Source organism: Solea senegalensis, linkage group LG3 (genome assembly GCF_019176455.1).
Source record: "Solea senegalensis isolate Sse05_10M linkage group LG3, IFAPA_SoseM_1, whole genome shotgun sequence".
Taxonomy (NCBI): domain Eukaryota; kingdom Metazoa; phylum Chordata; class Actinopteri; order Pleuronectiformes; family Soleidae; genus Solea; species Solea senegalensis.
The window spans coordinates 31,112,808-31,123,934 of record NC_058023.1 but is presented as its reverse complement, the minus strand read 5'-3'; the positions used below and the strand labels follow the sequence as shown (position 1 = coordinate 31,123,934).

At 47.1% G+C, this 11,127-nt stretch overlaps 1 protein-coding gene across 1 annotated transcript; it reads right to left on the bottom strand.

Annotated features, from left to right (window-relative positions):
- Positions 1 to 3,525: 3,525 nt before the first annotated feature.
- Positions 3,526 to 10,838, bottom strand: btg1 (B-cell translocation gene 1, anti-proliferative). Its single transcript, XM_044021617.1, has 2 exons — positions 10,351 to 10,838; positions 3,526 to 7,385 (listed from the first exon to the last, which is right to left on the bottom strand). The coding sequence occupies exons 1-2, from the start codon at positions 10,493 to 10,495 to the stop codon at positions 6,964 to 6,966; spliced, it is 567 nt and encodes a 188-aa protein (XP_043877552.1). The 5' UTR covers positions 10,496 to 10,838; the 3' UTR covers positions 3,526 to 6,963.
- Between the last annotated feature and the right edge of the window lie 289 nt (positions 10,839 to 11,127).

Sequence of the window (11,127 nt, the reverse complement as noted above, 5' to 3'; positions counted from 1 at the left end):
CAAGAGTGAGACTAAGTACTGGATGCACATGAGTCAGAAGTCTGGAAATGTGGAAAAAAAGACAGTTGAGACGACAGAGACTCTTCACAGGGTAATAATAACGTGTCAATAACCCAAACAAAGAAGAACAATAAGTGTCTCGAAGAAGCTTTTTAACGGTTAGAAATCGCAAATCGAAATTTCAATGACATGTTGAATAATGACACAATATTACACTCGGCGAATCCCCCCCAACCTTATACCCGAATAAGGCCTGATGCCAGAGTCAGGAATGTGAGTGCGAGCTGACTGGTGAAACTGTCAGTCTGGAGCAGTGTGGATAAAGATAGACGGAGGGAGAGAGGTGTTGACGGGGGTTTGAAGGAGTAGGTGGGGGGGGGGAGGAGGGACTACGTAATCTGACAGGTTGGATGTGGAATAAATAAATGACATTGGCTTATTTCCGTCCACGAGGATGGACCGCGATACCAGATACGCATCGAGTCGTTTCCTTTCTCACCGTCACCATAAAAAGACAAACACACTCATCTCACACAAGGATCTGAGCAGTTACTCTCTGTGTGTGTGTGTGTGTGTGTGTGTGTGTGTGCAGAGAGAGACACACACACACACACACACACACGGCTCCACTGCGTGGGAGCTGCTGCTTCACAGCTGTGAGACACATTACGGTAAACATTTGGATATTTTTGGAACTTTCGCTCTAGAAATCACCTGAAAACCACTTCATCAACGTTTTTTTTTTTTTTCCTGAGGACAAATTGTAAAGCGACGCGTGTCATGTGACCCAAATACACACCTACAGGCTTTGTTTGTCTTCACCTCCTTCACACCTCCTCAATTTCCATACTTGCCTATATGCAGGACCCCTCCCTCCATTAATAATCAGACTTCAGTGACATATGACTGCCCTCCCCAAAGCAGAATGTCTTTGTCCCCGCATTTGTCTCCCATTTCCTTCATTGTCCCCGTCGTTTGGACGCCGATGGGAAGGGCGTGCGCAGGCAAAGCAGATGTCAGCTCGGAGAAAGACCGGTGGCCCCCGAGGGGGAAGTGGAGGGAGAGATAGCTGGTGTCGCCTCCTATATTCCCCCTTGTGTTTTCCCGCCAGTCTGATTGTCTTCCCCGCCCTGACTGTTTCCACCTGTTGCCCATTACCGTGTGTATATTATGGTCTGCGTCTCCCCTTCGCCTTGTCTTGTGAACCAGCGTAACCCCCATGTCTTTGTCTAATTTTGTTTGCTACTTTGTCAAACCCTTGTTTTTCCTCTCGAAAGAGTGATTTTGTTTGCTAGCTTTAGCCATTTTGTTTGTTAGCTTTAGCATTTCATTTGTTAGCTTTAGCTATTTGTTTGTTAGCTTTAGCCTTTGTGTTTTATCTTTAGCTATTTTGCTTGTTAGCTTTAGCCATTTTGTTAGCTTTAGCCATTTCATTTGTTAGCTTTAGCCATTTTGTTTGTTAGCTTTAGCTATTTCGCTTGTTAGCTTTAGCCATTTTATTTGTTAGCTTTAGCTATTTGCTTGTTAGCGTTAGCCATTTGTTTGTTAGCTTTAGCCATTTGTGTTTTAGCTTTAGCTATTTTGCTTGTTAGCAATCTTAGGAGGTTCCATCTTAGGAGTGATTTTTTAATTGTGTCGCACTCTTTTTTGTCCCAAGTCGTGCTGTTGGGTCCAAGTCCAAGACATGTTGACGCTTTACAAATAGAGGGTTTCAAACATCGGTACGCTGTATCTGCTAGCACAACATTGACTCCTCGGGGAAAATGTTGAATGACGTACGCTCGCGATTCATAAGTGTGAATCCTGTTTCCCGTAGACTTCCATCCATTCACAGTGAGCGCTTTTCATTAGCGGTCTATGGCTCAAACGTGTCTGTGTGCCAACACTGAGTGTTTTCATGATGCTAGTACAGCTGAGAGGTTGTTGTGTTGTGTTTATTTGTTAAAGCTCTATAAAGAAAATGCTTTTAAAAGTGAGAAAACAGAAAATGGAGACGACAGGGTGAAGAGTTCGTCCCACGTCAGAACATCTAAAGTTTCCCCAAATAGCCTTTCATAGAAAACACTCTTTGTTGCCTATGTACACACATAAAAGACGAAGCTCCAAGTGTGTGTGTGCGTGTGTGTGACTGTGTGCAGCTGCAGTGAAGCTTTTGTCCTTTTTAAAAAGACACACACTCTCTGCAGGAGAGCTCCCCTGTCTTCTCACTGGCACTAAAGCGGGTCCCAGATGTCTGCCTCTCTCTGTGTAGCACAGACACACACAGACACACACACACAGACACACACTGTCACTCACGCTGCCTTTGTTCTCTCGCACAGCAGCGAAACACATTTACCTACTCGTACAAATACACAATGATACGCGGCGACACCGTGGACCCAACTTTTGCGGAGAATAAAAACAATGTGTGGTTCTTTGTGAGTAAACACACAAAGAACCACACATAACTGGGCGTTTGCCATCTATTCACGTTTCCTTTTGTGTGTGTGAAATTCTTGCGTACACCTGCTCATCTTAGCGTGAAAATGCCACAGCGGCCTTATCTGCCACGCCCACTGCCACTTTCCTCATAATCACACACACACGGTGACCTCTGTTGCTATGGTGAAAAAGGCAGAGAATGTTACACTGGTGTTGCGTCACAGCTAAAAGTGAAACTCCGACAGTGCAACTGTTGTGCGACGTGTCGAAATAAGCGCGTGTGAAGAGGGCGAAGCCTGGGATTAGATTTTTAAATGATGTGCATTCGCGTGTGAAATAAAAACACACAAAAACTATTTTCACTCGGTGCCCAGACCGAGACAACACCCTGGGAATCTTTGACTGGTTTCCACAGACACTGAAACAGGGGAGATTTCACGGTGTGCAGGGAAACAGCTGCCCGTCGCCTTTCAGGAGCAAATGTGACACTGCAACACACACACACACACACACCAGCTGGTCAGCTCAGCCACAGTCTCCTCCTCCTAAACCGACTTCCTCCTTTTTGTTTGAGCCAAATCTCCTCCTCTTCTTCTTCTTCTTCTTCTTCTTCCTTCGACTGTGAGAAACCTGGAGGAAAAACATTCAGAATCCGTTTTGCAGAGTCAGCTCGTTCAGCGGCAGCAGCAGCATTTCTCCACAGTCCTGCTTGAGTTTGCACTTTTCCCCAAGTATTTGACAGAATCCCTGCGTCCGTCACATCCCATCATTGGACGAGGCTTTATTTTACTCCAAGTGTCCAAAAACGTCATTCGTGTGTGTGTGTGAACGCGAGGCTTCACCGACATCGCCAAACCTCTTCCAGTCTTTTAAGATTTCCATGTTTTTTGCAGTTTAAGTTGTTGGGAATGCTGAGTCTGGAGTTTTTTTTGGTTGATTTCAATCATTTTAAAAGATAAAAACATTGGGTACTGTTCTTTTTCTCATTTATATTGACTCTCTGAGATCTTAAACTTTCTTTTTTTTTGCACCATTGCAGATTAAAGTGTGTGCCCTTATGTTGCGTTTGTAAAATAAAATAAAAACACACAGCTCGCGGAGTATGATGCCAAGATAGGAAATCTTTTATTACAGAGAAAAAAAGAACTTTTTCTTCCAAAATATAGAAATCTGTACAACTTCCGCACAATCAATTTACATGAACTGTACAAATTTACAGCAGTTCATCAACAACATACCCGAGGGGAAAATAAACTGAACACGATAAAGATGTACTGACATGAGATCACGAGATAGACAGCCGCTCTTCTTGGGTAAGCTCGGATATTTTTTCTCTTTTTTTTTGTCTCATTTTTTCGGGTTTTTGTAAGTAAATAGAAAAAAAAAAGAAAGAAAAACTGAAAAAGAAAAAAAGGAAACAAAAACAAACAAAAAAAAACAAACAAAGGATACGTCTACACTTACAGATCATGGAAACTTTTTTTTTCTACCAAAACAACTTTGGTCCTTGCCAACACTCCCATCACAAATGGCTTCACTGGATGATGAATCACAAGAATAAAACAAGAAGGAAAACACCAGAAGAAGAAGAAGAACACCTCAGAATAGCAATTATTGGCACTTCCCATGTGTAATGTTATGCACTCTAGCATGTTCTCGCACAGTCACAATACATTCTACAAATATGTAAAACACCGTCAATGTGAAAGTGGCAATAATTCGACTAACCGACGACGACAACGACGACAAAACTGCTGTTCCCTTCCCCCCGAATCATGTCTTTAAAAACATGCACAACGCTTTCTTTCCAATAAGGGTTTTTATTGAATGTCCGAGGCCTGAGTTTGGCAAATACATTCCAGGAGAGACTTCTCTCGCGTCTCAAAGAACAAAGAAACTTGATATATTTAGTGCATTTTGTGTGCTTTTTGTGTGACTCCGACAAGCACGCTCACGACAACTGTGTAACCCGCGTGTGCACCGGCTGTTTGGACGCCATTAAAAACCATCAGTGTTTGTGAAAGACCATTGTCGTCCGTTACCATGGCAGGGATTTTTTTTTTAAAGATTTTTTTTGTTTTGTTTTTCTAAAGAAAAGTAAGATTTAAAAAAAAAAAAAATCAGAAAATTTGGACTTGAAAAGACGGAGGAGGAGGAGGAGGAGGGTTAAAGACGAGGTTGCAGTGCGTCGGCAAACGGCAGTCGCTCTGTGGAGGAGGAGCTTATGAACACTCATAGGTTTTGACGAGAAGTAAGGCAGTGGTGGCAGGGGTGGCGGCCGGTCCGAGCGACGCCCCGCCCACGCTGCGCCACCCCCGCCTCCGTCGCCTCCCATATGCATGTAAACAGTTGCTACTCAAAAAAAAAACCCTCCGTAATCAAGTGCAGAGCAAATCCACTGAGATGAACAGAAAACAACGGATGAGTACCCTTCTTCTTCTTCATCATCGTCGTCGTCGTCTCCCACTAGCCCCGCCTCCCCCGGCCCTCTCTAGTGCAGCTTGAGCATGCCAAGCGTGTGTGCTGGTTTGTTTTTTTTATTGTTTGTTCCATTTACTGCCACGGGAGGATTGAGGGCTTCTGGTCAGGGGGGGGGGAGGCGGCGTTGTTGTTGTTGTTGTTGATGAATGAGTCCAGAAAGAAAGAGGGGGCTGGAGGGATTTTAGCTGCCCTGGACAATAAGGAGTCCGGCCCTGGCCCCCTCCTTCTCTCTCTCTCACACACACACACACACACACCACAGACTCCCCATCCCTGCCTTCCTTTACCCGGCTCCGCGCAGTAACGGACGATGATATGTGTCACGTTAAGTCTACCTGGGGGGGGAGGGGCTGAAGAAGGAGGTCTGAGCTCACGGTTATTGAGAGAGAGGGAGGGAGGGAGGGAGTCGGGACTGAAATCTGCTCCAGTGAGAGTCCAGGGCTGTTAAAAACACACCACGCCTGGAAATCAACAAATATGGCTCATAATTCACGAACACGAGGAAAAAAGAAAATGACAAAACAGGAGGCTGACGAGGCCTGGTCTTTGTTTACAACTCAAAAACATCGCCGTGTGCTGCAGACGCTCCGTCACGCTGGAGACTGTCAGTCACCGCGATCATTACGACCATCAGCAACACACATCGACCGCACGTGTGTGTGTGTGTGTGAGTGTGAGTGAGGTGGTGCGGGGGGGGCAGTGCCACGTGAACGGATGACAGAATGTTTTTATATCATAATCGAGAAGAAAAAAAAAACACACACAACAAAAACAAACAGCTCTGAAATACAGTGTTTAAAACCAGAGAGAACGGTTTGTGTCTTTCTTTAAATCCAGAGTTTTACACTCAGTCAGCTACAGTGAGACTCAGCGGCGGCGAGGGGGTGGGCGTGAGGTGAGGTGAGGTGGGCGGGGCGTGGTGAAAACGTGACATTCGAACGGATGGAATGCAGGCGATTTCTTTTCTTTCTTGTAATTTTATTTGCTCGTGAAAATCCCCAAACAATCTCACGTCAAAGTGCATTCAACGTTAATTCATAACCGAACCGATCACACTCCCCTCCCTCCTCACCCCCTCCCTCCCTCCCTCACCCTCTCTGCTACACTTGTGAGTTTCGGTGACGCGGGCGAGCAGCGGCTGGGGAAACGGAACACGGGGGGGGGGAACCCTTTTTCATTTTATACCGGAAAGCTCCACAGCGACGGTGCAGCGGACATGCTGGTATCCATAGGTAACAGATGTCTGCACACACACACACACACAGGCTGACGTGACGGTTTCCTTGGAAACGGGTGGTGATGGTGATGGTGAAGTGGAAGGAGGAGAAGCTGAGACTTCAGAAGCAAAGACTAAACTCCCTGTGGTCCATACCGTGTTTTTTTTTTTTTTAATATATATCTATATAGAAAATAGAGATGTTGTCTTGTTTGTTTGTTTGTTTTTTTGGGGGGAGGGGCGTTACTTTACCTTGAACTCTGAACTTCACCTCCTCCAAAAAACAACGAATTGTCAAAGGAGATTTTTAGTAATCCGTATAATTTAGGTGATATTGAGTGTGTGTACCCAGAGTAACCACGAGTAAGAAAAGTGCAAAGTCAACGACACCCCGCCCCCCTCAGAGGTGGAGCCACTTTCGAGTGGAAGGGGAGGAGCCAGTCTCCGTCTGGGTTCCTGTTTTGAATGGTCGATTTGTTTTTAGCTGCCCCGACAGTTCCATTTCCACAAAACCGCTCCTAAAAAAAAATAAAAAAGTAAAAACCAGGAGTGCCCAGCTCTGATCCAATGACACGACAGATGGGAGGAGGAAGAGGAGGAGGAGTGGGCGGGGGTTAAAAGATATCAAACCGACTAGGTTTCCATCACCTGGCTGTTAGGCCACATCCTCTGCTTCTTTTTTTTTTTTTTTAATTTTCTCTCGTTTTCTTTTCTCTTCTTTCACTATTTCATATTCTTAGCTTTTTAAAAAAGGCTCGCCCTGAGCTGGTCGAGTGATGCGACCAGTGCGCGGCGTGAACCCTGAACAAAAACACGTAGGCTGGGGGGGACGGGGGGGGGTTTTAACCGGACACTGTCATCATGTTGTAGGCTTTGGAGGGACTGGTTCTGGCCAGCACCATCAGTTCCTCCTTGCAGCTGATGTGACTGTCCATCATGGGGTTCATTGACGCGCCCCCGCTCCCTGAGGAGGAGGAGGCGTAGCCGCCGTGGGCCGCGGGGCCCATGGGGATTCCCACGGGGCCGGGCTTGGACTCGTACAGGACGCAGATGGAGCCGTCCTCGCCGATGCGGTACGACACCTCGAAGGGGTCGACCCAGAGCGTGAGCTCGCTGGGCAGCAGCAGGTACAGTTGCTGGATGGTCAGGCCGATGCGCTGGCCCGCCTGCCACACCAGCGGGTCCATCTTGTGGTTGATGCGGATGCAGCGGTAGCCGGAGCCCTTGCAGGGCCTGTCTGGGAACCAGTGGTGCTTGTATTGCTCTGCGGGGGAGAGAGGGGAGAGAGAGAGAGAGAGAGAGGGAGGGTTATGCTCTGGCAAATAAAAGCTCAGACGAGGACGCGTCCAAACGACCGCCTATGTGATCGCCGCGTGGAAACTTCAGCCGAGTGCAAAGGTCGGAGCGGAGCGGACAGACTGTGCTTTGAGGACAGATAACACCGACGACACTGAGGCTGTAAAAATGTTTTAAAAAGGTGATAAATCCCCATTTATATACATTTAAATCTACTTAAAAGGGTCAATAAATTGTACTTTTGGGTGGTTTCCAATTGTTTGACTAAAGCAGGGACGCAATAATAAACGCAAAGTACATGCAGTAAATTAAAGAGTGAGAATAATAAAAGTATCTGTTTTATAATCTACCTCAGGACATAATACTCCAGTATAACCTCCCACACAAATACTGCAGTACTTAACTCTCTCTGCGTGTGTGTGTGTGTGTGTGTTAACTTTCTTCTATACGGTGAATAAAATTACTGTACAAACGGTCGATTAAATTAAATCTTCACACGCCGAACAAACAGCGTCTGTCTGTCTGTCTGTCGTCCTCGGGGGCAGAAGACGGAGAAAAACATCCAGCACCTGTTTCAAGGCCTGATAACGGCCATAAAAACAGGCGGCCGGCGGCTCCATGAGCCTACGTGACAAAAAAAGAGAGAAAAAGACCACCCCCCCCACACACACCCCTCCCTCCCTGTGAAATCTCTCATGTCTGCCAGAACAAAAACACCACAAGTGTCGAAGTCCTGGGCCAGCAGCCATCTGAGACGCACGGCTCCGCCTCTTAAAGGGAAAACAGCCTATTTTTCTCCCCCCCCTCTCTCTCCGCCCCTCCCCCTCCCTGGTCTGGGTGGAAGTTTTGGGCGAGCAGTGAAACTAGTGACTCACTGTGACGGCACTCACGCTGCGCTCCAGGAGGCGACGGCAGCGGAGAAAACTGTTTATTTTACGAGGAAGTGAAACGCGGCTCATGTTTGTTCCTACTTTGTTACAAAAGAACGTCAAAATGTACACTGAAGGTGTATTTGATCATAAACTATACTTCAAACCCTCCCCCCACACAACTTCACCCTAGAAAGGACTCGTCCATCTTGAGTTTCTATTGACGGCGGCTGCATTGTGAGCACAAGAAAAACCAGGGTAAATGAAGTAGGCCAGAAAGCCCCGAAGGCCACCTGTATGCATCCGTGGAATAACACCCTTCCCCCTCCCCCCCCTCTGCTCGTGTGTCTTATCGCAGACAGCTGTGCGAGCTAATGGACGAGCTGGCACTTGGATCACGCCGAACCCTGGAGCCGCACGCAGGGATCAGCGGGGCCTATTCTTAAAAACCAGGGCACAGAAGAGGAGGAGGAGGAGGAAGAGAGCGGGGGTGGACACGTGAAACATGTGTTCTTAACCTATAAAGAGTTGTTTACTTGTTTATTTATAATAAAAAATGCCCTCCGGCACCGGGATTCTTCTCCCCAACAACAAAAACAAGAAGAAGAAGCAGCAGCTGTTTACAAAAGAGCTTGTTTGACTGGAAGGAACCTTTTATTTTTCACACATTAACGACTCCGTGAACACATCACCAGTGTGTGTGTGCTTTTCCATAAACACTAAAAAAAAAAAAAGTTTCCCACAATTCCCGTCCGTGTCCGGTAAATGTGGGGCAGACTGGCTGTTGCAGTGGATTTCCCCTTCACTTCCTCCTCCATCTTTAATGCCCTCCTCCTCCTGCTGCTCCTCCTCCAGGCACCCACCAACCAAAACATCCCCTCCCCCACACACACACACACAGACCAACTCCATTAACTTTTGTCTGTTTACAAACAGCAGCACGGAGCTCACACACACACTCCTTCTGTTTTTGAACAAAGGAAAAATATTACGATGAATATTATGTTTTTCATACAAACAAAATGGTGGCGCCGAGGCTCGCTGGCTTCGCTCCATTGTTCTTTTGACCCGGTCTAATCTTTCCTTGTGAGGGAAAAGCGGTTCTAAGTGTCCGCATTCGGACATTTTACTTGATTTTGGGTGGAAAAACACGACGGCGTGTTGTTTGTGAAGCAGAGAGGTCGTTGTGTAATATAAATGTAGGTCATCTGCTGTTGGACGGGCGGATGGGAGCAGACGTATGGCAGCTTTAAGCTCAGAGGAATGTGTTTACAGCAGAGGAGACAAAGAAAAGCCCCTCGAATACACAATAATGTATTGGTGCCACAGGCGTTATTATTATTATTATTACATTGAGTCTGATTTATTGAAATCAATACAGAAATCGTGTCCTTTTTTAACATAAAAAACATTTAAAATTGTATAAACCTTCAAAATATACAAGTATATGTGCGTAAAGACGCGCCATCTGCTTCCCAAACTGGGTTTTTGTTCCAAAATAACACATTCATCCATACGGCGCGCGCCATTAATCCACTTTGGGTTTGACATTTTCATTATAAACGTATTTGCTTCGATGCATTACGTAATTGAGCCGCCTACCAACTCAGTGGGGGCCGCTCTTTGAGCGCTTTTGCCGAGCGAGGCGCACTTCCTTGTTCGTTCCTGCTCGCTCTCCCGTCGCGTTCGCACGAAGGCAAACCGCGTAGAAACGACCAAAACGCCGCAATCTATCGATTAAACCGTGAACACATCGTCTTAAACGATCCACAGTATTGATACTTTGTCGTCGTGGGTTTTCCGACCCCCGCCTCTCCGACATGCGCACACAGTGGTGCGCGCTGGCCGCGCTGATAGTGATCCTCGAGAACAAAGAAACGCTTCTACAGATCCTCGTCACAAACACACAACAGAGCACATTTAACCGTGTTTTCGCTAAATAAGACCCTCGCGTGAAGCGGGTCTGGGGTCTGGAACGACGCGGTCCCAGAGTCGTGTTTGTGTCGTGCGTAAAATGGGACGGATTTTGTCGCCTTTCATTGATTTTCTTTTTATTCCCCTTACCTGCCAAAATGTCCTGTAAGCTTTGGGTGAACGTCTGGACCTGCCGATCGTTTACGTGTCCTTTCACCCGCAGAAATCTCGTGAGAAATCCCACGGCGGCGGTGATCTCTGGTTTCATGGTTCCTCGGGCACAAAGAGTATGCATTGAGAAGAAAAAGGCGACGGCCGGACGACGATTCGTGCGCTTTTTTTTCCCCCTTGTGTTGTTGTTGTTTTCGTCTACGTGTTCGTCTCCACTTCCGAGCAGCGATCCGCAGCTGTTGGCGCTTGTGTTGTTGTTGTTGTTGTTGTTCTTTGCATTGATTTAGTCGAGGTAGAGGGAAGTTGTCCTTCTGTTCTTCAAAGGCTCCGTGTGCCACGACGGTTCAGCGTTGCGCACAGACGCCTGTTGTTGGTAAATACAGGGGGGGTTGAGGGGGCGGAGTTGTCCCTTGTCGCCACGTTAGCCGGCCCTGTGACTCAACTGTCCACCTCCAGAGTGAAGCTCCAGCAGCCTGAGAGCGAGCTCTTATAGTCCCCTCCCCCCCCACACTTACGCCGTCCTCCTCCATCTCTCCCACAGCAACGTCACAAGCTGCTACAGCAACAACGGCCAACCAACCAGCGGCGCGCACCGCGTCTGACGAGCCTCATATAGGCGGAGTGCGACGTCCGCGTCACCGCTCTGCTGAAAATAAACAGAAAAAGGGTACACACAGCATGAAGCTGCGCTGCCTTCACTGGCCGTGGGACAAACTGCAACTGTGCAAAAACAAGCAAGCAAAAGCAGGGGAATGT

Excerpts from the sequence above, each read along its gene's own strand:
- btg1 (XM_044021617.1), bottom strand. The coding sequence starts at position 10,495 with ATGCATACTCTTTGTGCCCGAGGAACCATGAAACCAGAGATCACCGCC. Across the intron at positions 7,386-10,350 it reads CTTACAGGACATTTTGGCAG|AGCAATACAAGCACCACTGG; the intron begins GTAAGGGGAATA and ends TCTCCCCCGCAG.